The 20,568-nt window shown below is 43.1% G+C and overlaps 1 protein-coding gene across 2 annotated transcripts in view; it reads left to right on the top strand.

Moving 5' to 3' along the window:
* LOC119970052 (coiled-coil domain-containing protein 171-like) overlaps positions 1-20,568 on the top strand; it is a 282,328-nt gene that overhangs the window by 33,900 nt on the left and 227,860 nt on the right. For both annotated transcript variants that reach the window (XM_038804011.1, XM_038804010.1), the window contains exons 6-10: positions 5,746-5,892; positions 10,313-10,405; positions 12,440-12,600; positions 13,099-13,237; positions 16,798-16,900. In XM_038804011.1, the coding sequence (XP_038659939.1) occupies positions 5,746-5,892; positions 10,313-10,405; positions 12,440-12,600; positions 13,099-13,237; positions 16,798-16,900 (643 nt within the window). The remainder of the gene's footprint in view (positions 1-5,745; positions 5,893-10,312; positions 10,406-12,439; positions 12,601-13,098; positions 13,238-16,797; positions 16,901-20,568) is intronic.

Below are 20,568 nucleotides of genomic sequence, written 5' to 3'. Positions count from 1 at the left end.
GATCTCAATCGGAATTTGTCTTTGGTGTGGCCTGGGAGAAAATCTGGATTTAACAGATCTCAAATAAAATAGAGTTTTACTTGAAATAATAGGCAGAGGAACTCTGAGATTTGCAGTTCTAATGCACTATATATCCTTTGCAGAATATATGTGATCAATAGTCCAAAGGTGTGCAGGTCAGGTGGATTGGTCATGCTAAATTGCCCATTAGTGTCCAGGGATATGTAGGTTAAGTTAAGTGGTTATTGGGATAGGGTGGGGAAGTCGGCTTGGGTGGGGTGCTCTTTCAGAGGGTCGGTAGCACTTGATGGGCTGAATGGCCTCCACTGTAGAGATTCTATGAACAAGTAATAGTGTGCATTTAGAACATTAGGGCACGGAGTAGCTATTTTTGTGAAATTCGATGTTAACTGAGTTGATGGATTAAGCAGCATCTGTTTCAGTGGCCACTTCATCTGGTACCTTTCATCAAATAAGGAATACTGGTGAAGAGAAGATAAAGGGAGATGAGATGAATTATATTGAAAATTACTTTAATAACAGGAAATCAAGGATAGCTGTACATGGCTATTATGAGCTGTTGCCAAGGCACTAATGGCTTTCCTGCGGGTAGAGTTCTTTACCCTGTACTTCTCTCCATTTTGTCTAAGCGGACTGCATCAAAAGGAGCTGTAGGGTTTTACATTTGGAATAAAATCATCTAATACAGACTACCGCAAAGCACTGTGGCATGAACTTAAAATGTTGAGTACAAATCAAATGATCATACCTTAAATGCTAAGATTTTTTTTAGTAATTGTCTGTAGAAATTTATATTCAGTGCAAAATGAAGGTGCATTGGTAGAAGGACAATGTGTAATCTTTCTGTACGATTGGTTCCAGCAGTATTTTGCATAGTGAATTGCCTAACCCTGGACAAGTTAGTACCAGCATTTTGTACAGGAAATCTGTTGCTACTACATATTACTAGCTCAGATGATATTCTTCATTATTGTCACAAGTAGTCTTGCATTAACACCACAATGGGAGTCCAAGGCAGCCTCGTAGTTCCTGTCCAAATAACTATAGCCACTCAAGCTGTATGAAGTCACCTCTACAACATACATTACAATATATTTTACTATACTTATTCCTTAGCACATTTTTGTAGTTCCCTTTTCATGCACACAATGGCTTTTAAAAAGTAAAACAAGACTATGCAATCGCTGACGCTGTTTCAGGTACTCCATTAACTCTAGCCCTTTTAATTCTTAGTATCATTAATATGCAAAATCTGTTTTAATGGGCAGAAATGTATAATTAGTAAAGATAAGAAAGCTACGTGAAATGGTTTGAGTCTGTAATTTCCCAGGTGGTGATAAATTCTGCTCTGTCATTGTGTTGGAGGTACCAAGCAGCGGTCAGTTGCTTTACTGGAGGTAAGGTGAAGATGAACAACACATTCACGTAGCCTGTGATGGTTGATTATAGAGCGGCCTCGATACAGTGTTTGAACCATACCTTATCGCGGGAATGATGTCCATCCGATGTCTCGGATCGTGTTTTCGGGATCCTTAAGGGGGAGGGGGAGCAGCCCCAAGTCGTGGTCCACATAGGTACCAACGACATAGGTATGAAAAGGGATAGGGATGTAAGGCAGGAATTCAGGGAGCTAGGGTGGAAACTTAGATCCAGGACAAACAGAGTTATTATCTCTGGGTTGTTACCCGTGCCACGTGCTAGCGAGTCGAGGAATATGGAAAGAGAACAGTTGAACACGTGGCTGCAGGGATGGTGCAGGAGGGAGGGTTTTAGATTCCTGGATAATTGGGGCTCATTCTGGGGTAGGTGGGACCTCTACAAACGGGATGGTCTATACCTGGACCAGAAGGGTACTAATATCCTGGGGGGGGGGAAATTTGCTAATGCTCTTCGGGAGGGTTTAAACTAGTTCAGGGGATTGGGAACCTGAATTGTAGCTCCAGTATACAAGAGGCTGAGAGTAGTGAGGTCATGAGTAAGGTTTCAAAGTTGCAGGAGTGTATCGGCAGGAAGGAAGGTGGTTTAAAGTGCGTCTACTTCAATGACAGGAGCATCCAGAATAAGGTGGGTGAACTTGCGGCATGGGTTGGTACCTGGGACTTCGATGTTGTGGCCATTTGGGAGACATAGATAGAGCAGGGAGAGGAATGGTTGTTGCAGGTGCCAGGGTTTAGATATTTCAGTAAGCTCAGGGAAGGTGGTAAGAGAGGGGGTGGGGTGGCATTGTTAGTCAAGGACAGTATTACGGTGGCAGAAAGTACATTTGATGAGGACTCATCTACTGAGGTAGTATGGGCTGAGGTTAGAAACAGGAAAGGAGAGGTCACCCTGTTAGGGGTTTTCTATAGGCCTCCAAAAAGTTCAGAGATGTAGAGGAAAGGATTGCAAAGATGATTCTGGATAGGAGCGAAAGTAACAGGGTAGTTGTTATGGGGGACTTTAACTTTCCAAATATTGACTGGAAACACTATAGTTCGAGTATTTTAGATGGGATCCGTTTTTGTCCAATGTGTGCAGGAGGGTTTCCTGACGCAGTATGTAGAGAGGCCAATGAGAGGCGAGGCCGTATTGGATTTGGTACTGGGTAATGAACCAGGACAGGTGTTAGATTTGGAGGTAGGTGAGCACTTTGGTGATAGTGACCACAATTCGATTACGTTTACTTTAGTGATGAAAGGGATAGGTATATACCGCAGGGCAAGAGTCATATCTGGGGGAAAGGCAATTATGATGCGATGAGGCAAGACTTAGGATGCATCGGATAGAGAGGAAAACTGCAGGGGATGGGCACAATGGAAATGTGGAGCATGTTCAAGGAACGGCTACTGCGTGCCCTTGATAAGTATGTACCTGTCAGGCAGGGAGGAAGTGGTCGAGCGAGGGCACCATGGTTTACTAAAGCAGTTGAAACACTTGTCAAGAAGGGGCAGCATGGTAGCATAGTGGTTAGCATCAATGCTTCACAGCTCCAGGGTCCCAGGTTCAGTTCCCAGCTGGGTCACTGTCTGTGCGGAGTCTGCACGTCCTCCCCGTGTGTGCGTGGGTTTCCTCCGGGTGCTCCGGTTTCCTCCCACAGTCCAAAGATGTGCGGGTTAGGTGGATTGGCCATGCTAAATTGCCCGTAGTGTCCTAAAAAGTAAGGTTAAGGGGAAGTTGTTGGGTTGCGGGTATAGGGTGGATATGTGAGTTTGAGTAGGGTGAGCATTGCTCGGCACAACATTGAGGGCCGAAGGGCCTGTTCTGTGCTGTACTGTTCTAAATTCTAAATTCTAAATCTAAGAAGAAGGAGGCTTGTGTAACGATGAGACGTGAAGGTTCAGTTAGGGCGCTTGAGAGTTACAAGTTAGCTAGGAAGGATCTAAATAGAGAGCTAAGAAGAGCCAGGAGGGGACATGGGAAGTCTTTGGCAGGTAGGATCAAGGATAACCCTAAAGCTTTCTATAGATATGTCAGGAATAAAAGAATGACTAGGGTAAGAGTAGGGCCAGTCAAGGACAGTAGTGGGAAGTTGTGCGTGGAGTCCGAGGAGATAGGAGAGGTGCTAAATGAGTATTTTTCGTCAGTATTCACACAGGAAAAAGACAATGTTGTCGAGGAGAATACTGAGATACAGGCTACTAGACTAGAAGGACTTGAGGTTCATAAGGAGGAGGTGTTAGCGATTCTGGAAAGTGTTAAAATAGATAAGTCTCCTGGGCTGGATGGGATTGATCCTAGGATTCTCTGGGAAGCTAGGGAGGAGATTGCTGAGCCTTTGGCTTTGATCTTTAAGTCATCTTTGTCTACAGGAATAGTGGCAGAAGACTGGAGGATAGCAAACGTTGTCCCCTTGTTCACGAAGGGGAGTAGAGACAACCCCGGTAACTATAGACCAGTGAGCCTTACTTCTGTTGTGGGCAAAGTCTTGGAAAGGTTTATAAGAGATCGGATGTATAATCATCTGGAAAGGAATAATTTGATCAGAGATTTTGTGAAGGGTAGGTCGTGCCTCACAAACCTTATTGAGTTCTTTTGAGAAGGTGACCAAACAGGTGGATGAGGGTAAAGCAGTTGATGTGGTGTATATGGATTTCAGTAAAGTGTTTGATAAGGTTCCCCACAGTAGGCTATTGCAGAAAATACGGAGGCATGGGATTCAGGGTGATTTAGCAGTTTGGATCAGAAATTGGCTAGCTGGAAGAAGACAAAGGGTGGTGGTTGATGGGAAATGTTCAGACTGGAGTCCAGTTACTAGTGGTGTACCACAAGGATCTGTTTTGGGGCCACTGCTGTTTGCCATTTTTATAAATGACCTGGAGGAGGGTGTAGAAGGATGGGTGAGTAAATTTGCAGATGACACTAAAGTCAGTGGAGTTGTGGACAGTGCAGAAGGATGTTACAAGTTACAGAGGGACATAGATAAGCTGCAGAGCTGGTCTGACAGGTGGCAAATGGAGTTTAATGCCAAAAAGTGTGAGGTGATTCATTTTGGAAGGAATAACAGGAAGACAGAGTACTGGGCTAATGGTAAGATTCTTGGTAGTGTGGATGAGCAGAGAGATCTCGGTGTCCATGTACATATATCCCTGAAAGTTGCCACCCAGGTTGCGAGGGTTGTTAAGAAGGCGTACGGTGTGTTAGCTTTTATTGGTAGAGGAATTGAGTTTCGGAGCCATGAGGTCATGTTGCAGTTGTGCAAAACTCTGGTGTGGCCGCATTTGGAGTATTGCGTGCAGTTCTCGGTCGCCGCATTATCGGAAGGATGTGGAAGCATTGGAAAGGGTACAGTGGAGATTTACCAGGATGTTGCCTGGTATGGAGGGAAGAACTTCTGAGGAAAGGCTGAAGGACTTGAGGCTGTTTTCATTAGAGAGAAGAAGGTTAAGAGGTGACTTAATTGAGGCATACAAGATGATCAGAGGATTAGATAGGGTGGACAGAGCCTTTTTCCTCGGATGGTGATGTCTAGCACGAGGGGACATAGCTTTAAATTGAGGGGAGATATATGTAGGACAGATGTCAGAGGTAGGTTCTTTAAGAGAGTAGTACGGGTGTGGAATGCCCTGCCTGCAACAGTAGTGGACTCACCAACACTAAACTCATTCAAATGGTCATTGGATAGACACATGGACGATAAGGGAATAGTGTAGATGGGCTTTAGAGGGGTTTCACGGACGGCGCAACATCGAGGGCCGAAGGGCCTGAACTGCGCTGTAATGTTCTATGTTCTATCTGAGAGAGATGCAAAGGAGCAGAAACTTGGATCAAGATGTGTATGAAGACTCTCGTTTACAGTGCATAGAATATGTCACACAATAATTATGTAATGACTTCTCACAATTCTACTTCCCGTCCTCAATTTACTAATTGTTATCCTCGCTGCAAATACAGCATCTCCTCTATGCGCCACCTTCCCAGGTTTCCATTTCCATCTGTACATCTTTGGCTCCCATTTATATACATGGTCAACAAATAAACACGGCACTGAGATTTGTGGGCCTTTTTATATTGAATCTAAGAGGCTTCTACATGTTGATCTCACCATGGAGTGCTGCACTGCATCCATCACAAACATGTAATAACTGAGTGACCAAACCAAATATCTTAACACCAGTCTAGATCCAATTATAACATGTGTCTGTTTTACCTCATAAGTTTGTGATATGAACTTTGAAGAAAATCACTCTTGTTAGTGGAAATTGCCATTTAAATTGCTGACTCTTATTAATCTTATTTTCATTAAAGGGCCAGGAACAAACATTTGTCGAACTGCAAAAGCGATTAAACGAGCTAGAAACTGAGCGCCAAAATCTCATGGATGCACTGCGACGACGAACAAACGAACTTGAGTATAGTAGTGACCGAGAGGAGCGATTGAAAAAGGAGCTGGAGGTAATTGGCTATCTCAGGCCTTTGCTCTTGGCATTCAAACTTGTGTTTAAAAAGAAACCATGTTTTGTAATTTACAACTGATTGAAGCCAAATTGATAATTAACTTTAGGATACATTTCTTATTGAAGTTACCTGTTCTTCAAGGAGAAAGCATTGTTCTATCTGTCCGTTGGCTGGCTGAAGATGGAACAAAATGGTTTGCTTACTCTAATTAAGACCTATTGTTATTGTAAGGTATTTAAAATCATGGTGCATCTAGACAGTAGATCGAGAAAGCTGTTCTTCTTAGTGGAAGGATCGAGAATGAATGTACAGATTTAAGGTCATTGGCAATATGAGAAACCTTTCAACGCAGTGAGTGGTTAGGATCGAGAATGTGCTGCCTGAGAGTGGTGGAGGTAGGCTCAATGCTTTGAAGAGAGAATTTGATTGTTATCTGAAAAGGAGGAGTGTGCAGGGTTGTGAAGAGGAGGTAGGGGTACGCACTAGGTGAGTTGCTCATTCAGAGAGCTGGTGCAGACACAATGGGCCAAGTGGATGCCTCCTGCGCTGTAACAATTCTGTGATCATGCAGCAGAATCAGGTTCCATCCCGTACCCCTGCATTGTTAACAATGATATTGCACATGCACTCCTAAGTGCAGTGTAACATCCGATAATAAAACCTGCTTAAACATTTTTGACTTAAAACTTTGAAGAGTTTTTGTAAGTTTTCTCACCAAAGTGATCTTGCGTTTGGCAGTAATCTTGGTGTCAAATGGAAAGATGTTCTGTTACTGACAGCAATGCCAACAGAACATCTTTTGTGCTTTTCCTCAGCCCAGCCATAGGTGAGATTTGTTGTAGGTAGTAGAAGAGGAGCAAGTGGATTTAAAGAATAATATAAAGAGGGAAGGTTTACTTGTCTAATCCCAGTTTCTTCTTTTCCGGGGACAGGGCAGCATGTAAACTCAAGGCCAATATTCCATTAGCCTTTTCAATGTTAATTTTGTACCTGTGCACTAGCTTTTTGTGATGTGTTCACACCGACACTAAATCCTGGTGCTCCTTCACAGCTTCTAGTCTCTTACCCACTAAGGAGATATTCCACTTTGGATCCAAAGTTGCATGCCCTCAAAATTTCTCAGTGATCCTCTTCTACCACACCTGTGCAAAACTGATCCTATACTCTCATTTTCCTGAAAGTTGTATCTTTACTAAGATAAAAGCAAATGACTGCGGATGCTGGAACCTGAAACAAAAACAGAAAATGCTGGACAATCTCAGCAGGTCATCCAGACTGGAAACCTATTCGAATTTAGAAGGATGCGGGGAGATCTTCTAGAAACATATACAATTATGAAGGGAATAAATAGGATAGATGCAGCGAAGTTGTTTCCACTAGCGGGTGGGAATAGATAGGATAGATGCGGGGAGGTTGTTTCCACTGGCGGGTGAAAGCAGAACTAGGGGGCATAGCCTCAAAATAAGGGGAAGTAGATTTAGGACTGAGTTTAGGAGGAACTTCTTCACCCAAAGGGTTGTAAATCTATGGAATTCCCTGCCCAGTGAAGCAGTTGAGGCTCCTTTATTAAATGTTTTCAAGATAAAGATAGATCGTTTTTTGAAGAATAAAGGGATTAAGGCTTATGGTGTTCAGGCGAGAAAGTGGAGCTGAGTCCACAAAAGGTCAGCCATGATCTCATTGAATGGCAGAGCAGGCTTGAGGGGCCAGATGGCCTACTCCTGCTCCTAGTTCTTAGGTTTTTATTAGCTCCGTTGCCTCTTCACAGATGCTGTCAGACCAGCATTTCTGTGAAAATATGAAATGAAAATGAAATGAAAATCGCTTATTGTCACAAGTAGGCTTCAAATGAAGTTACTGTGAAAAGCCCCTAGTCGCCACATTCCGGCCCCTGTCCGGGGAGGATGGTACAGGAATTGAACCGTGCTGCTGGCCTGCCTTGGTCTGCTTTCAAAGCCAGCGATTTAGCCCTGTGCGAAACAGCCTTGTTTGTTTCTGTTTTCGTATCTGTAAGTACATAAAGTCGCCATAGTCCCAGATGACCATAAACTGCTCTCCCCCTTTGAGGGTCACTGCACCTCAGGCGAGGGACAAGGTTGAGAAGGCGGCGCCTTCATGCATAACCTCCGCCAGTACGGGAATTGAACCCACGCTGTTGGCCTTGCTGTGCTGTCCAGCTACCTTGGCTAAACTGGCCCCCATTGTCTGGCTAAACTGGCCCCCATTATACTAACTTGCTAAAGTTCATGACAAATGAGAACTATAGATAAATCTTCCTCATAGTAATTGAAAAAGAACAAGTCTAATACTCTAACAACACTTTATCACATTTCTCAATTATTCTGAATGGACTGACTGCTTTTCTTTAAAGGCAAACACAGCAGCTAACATCTTATAATAATAATAATCTTTATTAGTGTCTCAAGCAGACTTACATTAACACTGCAATGAAGTTAGTGTGAAAAGCCCCGAGTCGCCACATTCCGGCGCCTGTTCGGGTCCACTGAGGGAGAATTCAGAATGCCCAATTCACCTAACAGCGCGTCTTTCGAGACCTGTGGAGGAAACCCACACAGACACGGGGAAAACATGCAGACTCCGCACAGAGAGTGACCCAAGCCGGGAATCTAACCTGGGACCCTTGCGCTGTGAACCGACAGTGCTAACTACTGTGCTAACAGTCCATCTGTTTTGATGGTGTGGTTGAGGGAGCAAAAATTTAAAAAAAAATTTAGATTACCCAATTATTTTTTCCAATTAAGGGGCAATTTAGCGTGGCCAATCCACCTACTCTGCACATTTTTGGGTTGTGGGGGCGAAACCCACGCAGACACGGGGAGAATGTGCAAACTCCACACAGACAGTGACCCAGAGCCGGGATCGAACCTGGGACCTCAGCGCCCTGAGGCGGTTGTGCTAACCACTAGGCCACCATGCTGCCCCGAGGGAGCAAAGTTAACTAGGATGTCAAAAGAAAGCAAGACAAAATACTGCAGATTCTGGAAACCTGAAATAAAAACAGTGCTGAAAATACTGTACTCAGCAACTTGGGCAGCAACGGCGGAGAGCGAAACAATATCTCCGGTCTGTCTGTGATCCTTTTAGAACTGGGAAAATATTATAAATATAACTGGTTTAATCAAGTACAGAATGTTAGAAATTAGGCAGCAGGCATGAAGAAACTGAAAGGGCTGTGATAGAATGGAATGAAATATGAGCAAAGAAATTGAAAGCAATAAAAATGGGAGAGGTAAAATTAAATAAACAGAAATCCAGTTAGAGGGGAGGAGAGTAGAACTTTCCAAGGCAGACATTCCTGGGAGAAGTTCTGCTCTTCTGACTAATGGGATTTCTGTTTGTCTCTTTTATGTCATTCACCTTAATTGCTTTCTGTTTCCCCTCTCATGTTTGCATTTAATCTCTACAGTTTTGTAGCCTATTTTCTTCCCTCCTACCCTGTTAATCTCTCTCTGTACTTGCTTAAAAACCTGCATCTCCAAATTTTCCCCGATTTGATGAAAGGTCATCAACCTGAAGCATTAGGTCTGTTCCCCCTCCACAGATGCTGCCTGACCTGCTGACTATCTGGCATCTTCTGATTGAGTGGTGACATGGAATGTATAACACCCATCTGAATTAAAGGAAGAGACCGATGGGGAAAACATGTCTTAATAGAGAATTCACTCTGTACTGTTCTTGAGTATCCGTTTACGTTCGTGTTCTCAAATCTTGGAAAGCAACCTGCTATCAGCCTTTTATTTTGTGCCGCAGGATTAACCTCATTATTTGGAAACACTTTGCTATTTTGTTGAGAAATATATCTCTTTTACATTGAAAAGAAGTAAAGCCTTACATTTATATTGTGTCTTTCACAACAACTGCACTTTACAGTGAACAAAATACTTGTTGAAATGTAGTCTCTGTTCTAACGTAGAAAAACAGCAGTCAATTTGTGCACAGCAAGCTGCCACAGAGATACAAAATTGAAAAAAAATTAATTAAGAAAAGACTTTAAAAATAATTTGGTCTGTGAATGTGGGCATTACTGACTAAGCTAGCTTTTACTGCCCATTCTTATTCTTGAAGATGGCTTTGGGCTCCTTTACTGAACCATTGTAGTTTCTAAAGTGAAAAGACATTCACAATGCTATGTTACTCTCCCTGCTGTGCATATGTTCCGTTTTTGGATGTAATCCGTATGTTTGGCACAAATGCAGTAGAGCAATCGGGAATCGGCAAAAATGAGTGTCTGCTGCGATTTGCATGTATTTTTTTCTTTTTTTTCTGATTCCATTATTAATTATTGTTGTTACACTGGGAAGAAGGGGGGAGGGGAGAGAAAAGATAGAATTATTTATGAATATTAATAGCTTGAAACCCTTGATTTAATAAATTTGACAATTGCTTGTTTTTTAAGATAGCACAACAAAGAATGAAAACATTGGAAGAAAACATTGAGGCAGAAAGAGCTGCGCATCTGGAATCAAAATTTAACTCTGAAGTTATTCAGGTAAAGCTATATTATCTTGAATTTATTGTTTAAGATCCAGGACAAAATGGAAAATTGTTTATGTAGCTGGTACAAACCTTAAGAAGAATCTTTAAAAGATTAATATAGTTTCATCAAAGCAATATAAAACCTTGATTCATAAAATATGTCTGTTGAAATACCGTCACAAATTATTTTTGAGTATTTAGTAAAATTCAATAATGCAAAAATTTTATATGGCCATATTTTGTCTCAAACATATTCTGAAAAACATAACTTTATGTGCACCACAGTCCTTTGTTTGGTTTTGGGACGTACAGTATTTGGCTATATGCCATCATAAGGATCACTGTCAAAGTATAAATATCTGAATGTTGGTTTCAGTGAAGGTTGCCTTTAATCTAATTTTCTTCCAAAGAAGAGGGATATATTGGAGTGTAAACATACTGATTTCAATCTTTACCAGAATCAGGGGCGGCAAGGTGGCACAGTGGTTAACACTGTTGCTTCACAGCGCCAGGGACCCAGGTTCGATTCCCGGCTTGGGTGACTGTCTGTGCGGAGTTAACACGTTCTCCCTGTGTTTGCGTGGGTTTCCTCCCACAGTCCAAAGATGTGCGGGTTAGGTGGATTGGTCACGCTAAATTGCCCCTTTATGTCCAAAAGTTAGGTGGGGTTGTTGGGTGATGGAGATAGGGTGGAGGTGTGGGCTTAGGTAGAGTGCTCTTTCCAAGGGCTGGTGTAGACTTGATGGGCCGAATGGCCTCCTTCTGCACGGTAAATTCTATGATTCTATTACAGTGACCCTTCATATTTGACAGACTTTCCTCACCTGGGGCTGGGGATGTATTCTGGTCCTTTGCAGTCTGTTGACTCTGAACACTTGGTTATATTATTAGGCCCAGTGTGGTAAATGAAAGAACACATACGTCTGTGAAATATATGTACATGTATGGTGTGTAAAGCGTTTGCGACTAAAATGGATGCATGTGTCACCGTACACCGTAGTTATCTCTGTAAGTAGTCAATATCCATTGGACAAAGCTGCTTAGTACCTTGGATGCTAATTTTAAAGGTGTGATCTGGAGTTTAAATTACCTTTATACATTGCTTAATTGTCAGTCTTGTGGATCATATCCTTTGGCCCTCGTTTCTTCGACTTGAACGCACTCTACGATGAGTCTGGATCTATATTATGGATATTGTGGCACATTGAATAGAAAGATCTCCACCTTGCATTTAATCAATGTGGTGCCCAGCATAAGTTCACATATTTACTGGAGGCAAAATTGAAAAGTCATCCCTATATTTCATCCGAAAGTAACTATCTGCATAGTTAATGTTAGAGCCAGTAGTCAGCTGTCAATAGATCACTTGTGCCTATTGAAATGTTTGGTAGAGAAAATGGTAGGTTGTAAAACAGTAAGGCCAGACAAATCTTGGAACTTTTGCTGTAAAAGCTCATTTGTGTTTAATTTATCACAATATATTTTATCCTTGGGTAATTTTTTGAAAGGTAGCACATGCTGCAAATTTAAGAAACACAGCGGGGTTGAAATTGATCTGTGCCTGCGGCGTGAAACAGGCCTGTAGTGAATCAGCAATTTTTACTGCACCAGTTTTCATCTTCCATTTATTTAGAAAATATTAGCAAGGTTTTTAATTTCAAGCCAAGGTTAGTTTAGGAAACAGCCACCAAAAGATTTTGAACTATTGATCTGTGAATTTCAGCGGAAGTCAGATTGGACATAGTGAATTGGTAACCAGTTTCCACCATGAGCTCTACATTTTGGTAAAGACTAGTGTTATCCCCTGTGTCTCTTTTACACATGCAGGAAATATTCACCTGTTATGAAGTGACTGGAAGCAATTTTATTTTCTGTTTTAGAGGTAAGAGTTTAGATAAATGATTATATATCATATTGTGCGGAATGCTATTTCTTGGGATGATGTTTATGGATCATCTGCTCATCAAAAACTAGACTTCATCAAATGTTAGTATCCATGATGGTTGGCCCAATTTTTTAGCCATTTTAAATAATTTCTTTTATTTAGTTGCGCATACGTGATGTTGAAAATATGCTGCAAGTGGAAAAGTCAAGCCATGCAGATGTAGCATTAAATTTGGACTTGATCAAGCAGCAATTTCGAGAAGTAGAACTCTCCTATGAAAGGGAGAAATCAAAAGCTACAGAAACTACTAATCAGTTACAGAGGTAAGAATTTATATAAATAATTATACCCTATAATGTGCAGGCGCTTTGTTTCTTTGAATTATATTTGAGGATGATGGCACAGTGGTTATCTCTGCTGCCTCACAGTGCCAAGTACCCGGATTCGATTCTGGCCTTGGGTGACTGTGGAGTTTGCATGCTCTTCCTGTGTCTGTGTGGGTTTCCTCCGGGTGCTCCAGTTTCCTCCCACACTCCAAACATGTGCAATTTAGGTGTATTGACCATGATCAATGCGTGGGGTTACGGGGATAGGGCGGGGGAGTGGGCCTGGCTAGAGTGCTCTTTCGGAGGGTCGGTGCAGATTCGAAGGGCCGAATGGCCTCATTCTATGGATTCTATGGAAATAAGTGATTCATTGATAAATTGTGCAAGCTAACAATTAAGCAAATGTGATAACTTGTTACAATTACGGTAGTACAACTTTTATACATTGGCTTTATATTTACAATGGTTTACAAATTAACCTGCCATGTTGTTAAGATTACAAAAGGAATGTACAGTGACAAGAACACAGTTGACAGCAGAAATTGAAGAGAAGAATAATATGATTGCTGACCTTTCAAAACACCTGCAAAGACATGAGGAAAGTTTTGCACATCTTCAAGATGAGCTAACAAAAGTAAGAATGAATTTTGCAGAAGCGGGATGTGCAGTATTAAGTTTTTGCACAGTATGTCTACTTACCTGCAAGGTTATAATGACTGCATTTATTATAAGTGCTGGAAAGATATGAGTGGGTGGTGCGCTGTAGTATTACTTGCGGACATGTGTCCCTATATGATTGTTTCTGCTGATTGCAAATAGTAAATGAACTGAAGTTTGACTAATCTTGCGCGATCCCCCGTTGGTTCAAAATTGCTTTTAAACTGCACCCTATTGCCAAATTTAGCAATTTTATTTTTTGGAGTTGCCATTTACTTTACTGCAGAAATGAAAGTTTAAACTTTTTTATAAAACAGAAAATGTTCAAAATTTGCCGACGTTCACTCAGCTGCTCTGGAGAAAATGGACAAGTTGACATTTTGTATGTGTGTCCTCCTTAACTGAACCACCTCGATATATCAGAAAAAGGGAAAGCAATTAAATATGTGTAGTTACTACCAGGTTAACAGTGGTGAACCGAGTCCTCTTTTTTTTTCCATTCCTGATTTGGTTATGGCAGAGTTAGAGGTAGTTTTGCCAAATCAGATATGTTTAGGTGTGTTGCTCAATGCAAGAGAGAAGGCAACCAGTTTCATTAAGTTGACAAGTAAAGAGTTAGCAGTATTGCTAAAATCCACTTGGGTAAAGCAGCTGAACTTGTTAACAATAGGTTAAATATACAAATATGTCCCAACTATCCATTGACGTAAATTAACACACATGGACTCCTCCCAAGCATGCAAAAATGAAGTAAAACACTGCAGAGTATCAGATATTGAAAATGTGGCCAAGTTACAAATAAAGTCATGTCTCACCAATTTGATTGAGTATTTTGAAGGGGTAACCAAGAGGGTAGATGAGGGCAGTGCAGTTGACGTTGTCTACATGGACTTTAGCAAGGCCTTTGACAAGGTACCGCATGGTAGATTGTTGCATAAAGTTAAATCTCACGGAACCCAGGGTGAGGTAGCCAATTGGATACAAAATTGGCTTGATAAAGTCAAAAGGTGGTTGTGGAGGGTTGTTTTTCAAACTGGAGGCCTGTGACCAGCGGTGTGTCTCCGGGATCGGTGCTGGGTCTACTGTTATTTGTTATATATATTAATGATTTGGATGAGAATATAGGAGGCATGGTTAGTAAGTTTGCAGATGACACCAAGATTGGTGGCATAGTGGACAGTGAAGAAGGTTATATAAGATTGCAACAGGATCTTGACCAATTGGGCCAGAGGGCCGATGAATGGCAGATGGAGTTTAATTTGGATAAATGTGAGGTGATGCATTTTGGTAGATCAAATCAGGGCAGGACCTACTCAGTTAATGGTAGGGACTTGGGGAGAGTTACAGAACAAAGAGATCTAGGGGTACAGGTTCATAGCTCCTTGAAGGGTGGAGTGGCAGGTGGACAGGGTGGTGAAGAAGGCATTCAGCATGCTAGGTTTCATTGGTCAGAATAACGAATACAGCAGTTTGGACGTCTTGTTGAAGTAGTACAAGGCATTAGTAAGACTACACATGGAATACCGTGTTCAGTTCTGGTCACCCTATTATAGGAAGGATATTGTTTAACTGGAAAGAGCGCAGAAGAGATTTACGAGGATGCTCCCAGGACTTGATGGTCTGAGTTATAAGGAGAGGCTGGATAGGCTGGGACCTTTTTCCCTGGATGGTAGGAGGCTTAGGGGTGATCTTATAGAGATCTATAAAATAATGAGGGGCATAGATAAGGTAGATAGTTAACATCTTTTCCCAAAGGTAGAGGAGTCTGGAACTAGAGGGCATAGGTTTAAGGTGAGAGGGGAGAGATACAAAAGAGACCAGAGGGGAAATTTCTTCATACAGAGGGTGGTGAGCAGCTGGAACGAGCTGCCAGAGGCAGTGGTAGAGACGGGTACAATTTTCTCCTTTAAAAAAACAGTTAGACAGTTACATGGGCAGGGTGGGTATAGAGGGATATGGGCCAAATGCGGGCAAGTGGGATTAGCTTAGTGATAGAAACTGGGCGACATGGACAGGCTGGGCCACAGGGCCTGTTTCCATATGACTCAAGTCAGGGAAGAAAATATTCAGGGTGTGTCCAGATATTTGTTCACAGTGGATGGGTCTTGCTCCATAGTAGTTTCTAGTTCTTGGGGGTTCTCATTAAAGACAGTGCTGCTGATTCAGGATTGTCCCTGAGAACTTGCGGCTAGCAGAAATGAGGTCTTCTGGTGGGTTTTTGAAATTGCAAACTGCTTAGCTTTGAGAGAGATTTCAGAAGAAAGAGAAATGGGATAAGGCTGTTGTCCCTGCAGCAATCTCCCTGACTACACCAAAATCCAGTATTGACTTTTGTTTGTAACCAAGAGCTTGACCATGCGACTTTTCTCTGAGGGACTCATGGATTCTGTACCTCTGTAAATTCAGCTTGTGTCCTTCGCAAATGCAACGTGGTAATTGCTGCAAGTCTGTGTCCATTGTCCTGTTGATGGCATAAATTAATCATCATAACTATGTAATGAAAATATACATGAGCAAATACTTGGACAATTTGGCAGGAAGGGAATGAAGCCAGGAATTATCTATTGGGAAGACTGAAACCATTAAATGAATGAACAACCTATTTGTACTTTGTGAACCAAGTTGATCTGGCAGTGAGTGGCTAAAGCAGCTTTGTGCCATATCTGTTCAAGTCCGCATCCGCTGACTCTTGAGAAATAAGCAGAATGACTTGCTGTGGGAGGCGAATATTTGCAAAGGTCACCTGCCCAGTAATATCTCTGCCTCCTGATGGAAGGGAGTTACAGAACTGTGTGCAGATTGCTCACTTGTGCTCCCAGCTGGGAAAGGTTGCACAGTCTTCATAGGTTCAATTATTTCATCGTTTAACAAGTATATATTTCACACTTAGGTGATTTTATTTTAATGTGGTTAATTTGTTATGAATGTAGATTATGGAATGTTCACCTTTTAACCACGAAGAGCACTTTTTTAGAAAAAGGACAAACAAGATTGTACAGTATTCTTCCATCCATGTATAATTTGACACATTCATCATAATGACCTCTAATTTAGAAAGTTACCTTTTTTTGGTGAGATTTAAGTAAATTAGTGCCGTTGAAACATAACTTGTACATATAACTTGTATAATTCCAATGCAAGCCATATATTTCCTGATATTTTCAGCTGCTGATGTGATACTTAATGTTGAAGTTCAACGTCCACACTCTCTTCCACATGCTTTTTAATAATGATAATCTTTATTATTGTCACAAGTAGGCTTACACTGTAACTAAAGATAACAATACAGAATTATTTCTAGGCTGCATTCATGATAAATTATTAAATATTTTAATGGTTACACTGTTTAGATTTAAAAAAATGCATACCTGTTTATGTTTATTTTGTTCCTGTGCTTTTACTGATTAGATAATTTATTCTCTTGAGAAATGCTTTCAAATGTGAACTTTTTTCATGCGGTTTTAATCTGTAAAAACTATTCCACCTTTGTGTAGGAGCATTTATTTAGCAATAATATTTTAATTATCTTCTTGCAAGGCAAAGAAACGACAGGCGTCCCTGGAAGAGACGTATGGGGGCAGCATGAGAGAGCTGGAGCTTCTTTTGGGCAATTTTGCTGTGTCAGGCCGGCGGACGTCAGGTTGGTTGATGCTATGAGATGACAGATGCAGCTGTCAGTGTTCCAAGAGCCACTGCATTGTGGGAATTCTGCAGATGCCGCTGTAATCCCTCTTCTCAACATGCAATGATCTGATGACAAGATAAGAGTGGTCCTCACAGCAGTGTAGTGGCCAAGCAGGCTGAGGAAAGGTGACAGAATGTAGGCCTGGTGCTGTAGAGCCAGAGCTTGATTTACAAGTGCCAGGGTCAGCTTGACAGGCAGTAAAGAGTGAGCTTGCTGGCTTATAATTCCTGCAGGGAACAGAGGCCCTCACAGATTTCGAAGTAAAATACATGGAAAGGAACCAGATGTTTTTTGTGTAACTCGAGCCAAAATACTGCAGCATCTCGAGCAACTTAGTAGTTGCCAATTCAGGAAGGTTATTTAGGACAACAATGAGTGTTTTCCCCTCAACACTTAAAAGAATAAATGTGAAAACTATATGTGGAGCATTGGGGAACTTTTCTTCAATGGGTCATGTGTGTACTGGTTATTATTTACATTTCAATACATTTAGTGCAGTTTGCTTTTTTAAGATTTATGGTCTAAGGATTCTGCTGAAAACAACCTGCATTGCATTAAACAGACTTCTAAATAGTTACTGCATGAGGTTAGTTACATCAAGCATTTTTGCAGCAAAGTGCATACTTTTATTCCACACTCAGAGGAGTTAATCATAGGAGACAGAGAGGCACTGCTGTAGTGAACATATATTCTACAATGAGGAATCACGTAAAATTTCTGTCTTTGCCACATTTACTGAGAGTTTGTTTAAATCAGCATTCTTTATGTTCATGCAGTTCTGAATTGAATGTTCTGGGAAAAGACTGTTGCATTCCTCAGTAAAGCACCAACCCGGTGATAACGGCTTTAAAAAAATTGTTATAAATGCAGCATAAGGTGGTTGGGTGGCCTACTGATTGGGAGCTCCACTTTAATTACATCTCCGGGGCTAGGTGCAGAAGTGTGATGTTTTGTCATTTAACCTTGGCTCTCCACCCTCTTCGTTGCTTGCATTGCCTCAGACGTGAAGTCAAGGTGAATTCTTCTTCAGGGAGGCCAGTCACCTGAAGGTGAATTAGAACATTTTTTTTTTGCTAAATGTTTTTTATTGGGTTTTTGAACAAGGTATAATTACCGTTATGTACACAGGATAAGAAACATATATATATACACCTATCTAGAAGAGAAGGGTACACCCCAACATACCAAGGAGAAGGAAATGGTAGATAGTAAAATAAAATACAATAAAATATGAAATAGAATAACTGGTAGGGTATTGTGCACCAGCTCGACAGCGGCAGCTCTGTACACCTGGCAAAATTATTTACACTACGTAAGTAGGCGACTGTTTGGCGAGGGGATTGGGGAGGCAAATATACATTTGGGTGCCGGAGAGATAATTACAGTGTGTGATACTTGGTTGTGTTTCGTGTTTTTGCCGCCTGCTTCTCCCGGACGGATCTCGCTGCCGTCTCGCGCTCGCCTCCGCTTCTGCTGCTCCTCCCGTCCTCCGTCTTTATTTTCCTCATTCCCCACTCCTGGAGATGTCATGCACATTTTGGTATCCCGTGCCTTCCTTCCGGCTCCCATCCCCCCTCCCCCCACCTCGCTGGTTCTCCTCTCTTGATCCCCCTCCCCCCCATGGTTCACCTTTCTTTCCTCAGGTTTACCCCCCCCCCCCCCCCCGCCGCCCGCTCCCTCCCTCCCAGTCTATCTCTCCCTTTCATGCCTTGGCTACTTTCCCCTGATTCTTGACTAATTTCCCATGATTCTTGGCTACCTGGCTATTCTTCCTCTTGTTCGTTGGCCACAAACAGGTCCCGGAACAATCGCGTGAATGGCTCCCACGTTCTGTGGAAGCCGTCGTCTGACCCTCGGATGGCGAATTTGATTTTCTCCATTTGGAGAGGTTCCGAGAGGTCGGACAGCCAGTCTGCAGCTCTGGGCGGTGCTGCTGACCGCCAGCCAGCAGCTCTGGGCGGTGCTGCTGACCGCCAGCCAAACAGGATTCTACGGCGGGCGATCAGGGAGGCAAAGGCAAGGGCGTCCGCCCTCCTCCCCAGGAATAGATCTGGCTGGTCTGAGACCCCGAAGACCGCCACTTTTGGGCATGGCTCCACCCTCACCCTCACCACTTTGGACATTGCCTCGAAGAAGGCTGTCCAGTAATCCACAAGTCTGGGGCAAGACCAGAACATGTGGGTGTGGTTGGCCAGGCCTACTTGGCACCGTTCACATCTATCCTCCACCTCCAGGAAGAACCTACTCATACGGGTTCTTATTAAGTGGGCTCTATGTACCACTTTTAGCTGCATCAGGCTGAGCCTTGCACACGTGGCGGTGGAGTTGACCCTATGCAGTGCTTCGCTCCAGTGTCCCCACCCTATCTCAATCCCCAGGTCCTCCTCCCATTTCTTTCTTGTTGCGTCCAGTACGGTGCAGGCCCTTTCTGTCAGTCGGTCATACATGTCACTACAGTTTCCTTTGTCTAGTATGCTTGCGTCCAGTAGTTCTTCCAGTAGTGTCTGTCGTGGCGGTTGTGGGTACGTCCCTGTCTCCTTTCGTAGGAAGTTTTTAAGCTGCAGATACCTTAGCTCATTCCCCCTGCCTAGCTGAAATTTCTCTGTCAGTTCGTCCAGTGTTGCGATCCTGCCGTCTGTGTATAGGTCCCTGACTGTCAGTGTCCCTCCGTCCTGCCCCCACCTTTTGAAGGTGGCGTCAGTCAGTGCTGGTGTGAACCTATGGTTGTTGCAGATGGGAGCTTTGTCCGACATTTTGGTCAGGCCAAATTGCTGCCGCAGTTGGTTCCAGGATTGGAGGGTGGCTATCACCACCGGGCTGCTGGAGTGTTTTTTGGGTGGGGATGGGAGTGCTGCCGTGGTGAGGGCCCGGAGGGAGGTCCCCATGCAGGTGACCTCCTCTGCGCGCACCCACTCGGCCTCTGGGTCCTTGATCCATCCCCTTACTCGCTCGGCTGTCGCCGCCTAGTGGTAGAATTGTAGATTCGGGAGGGCTAGCCCCTCACCTGGATTTTGTTTTTTGTAGGACCTTCTTTGGGATCCTAGCATTTTTACCCCCCAATACGAACGCCATGATTAGTTTGTCCAGCTCTTTGAAGAAGGCCTTGGGGATGTAGATCGGGTTGGATCTAAACAGGAAGTGGAACCTGGGCAGTATGTTCATTTTGATCGTCTGGACTCTCCACGCGGGGGAGAGTGGGAGTGTGTTCCATCTTTGCAGGTCCTTTTTTACTTCCTCCGTCAGACTGGTGAGGTTCCCTTTGTGGATCCCTTTCCAGTCATGGGCTATTTGGATCCCCAGGTAGCGGAATTTGTGTCGGGCTTGTTTAAATGGCAGTCCCATTAGTGCTGCCCCACCCCCTCCCCCCACGTGCGGGTGTACTGGGAAGATCTTGCTTTTGCTCATGTTGAGTTTGTAGCCCGAGAAGGCTCCAAACTCTTTCAGGAGCGCAATGATTCCGTCCATGCTGCACTGTGGGTCCGAGATGTAGAGGAGCACGTCATCTGCATAGAGTGAGACTCTGCTCTCTGCCTCCCCTTCGGATCCCCCTCCAGCCTTTTGTTGCTCTGAGCGCGATTGCTAGAGGTTCGATCGCTAGGGCGAACAGCAGCGGGGACAGTGGG

This window comes from Scyliorhinus canicula, chromosome 8 (genome assembly GCF_902713615.1).
Source record: "Scyliorhinus canicula chromosome 8, sScyCan1.1, whole genome shotgun sequence".
Taxonomy (NCBI): domain Eukaryota; kingdom Metazoa; phylum Chordata; class Chondrichthyes; order Carcharhiniformes; family Scyliorhinidae; genus Scyliorhinus; species Scyliorhinus canicula.
Note: the sequence above shows the minus strand (reverse complement) of the source record. Positions and strands in the feature narration are given on the sequence as shown.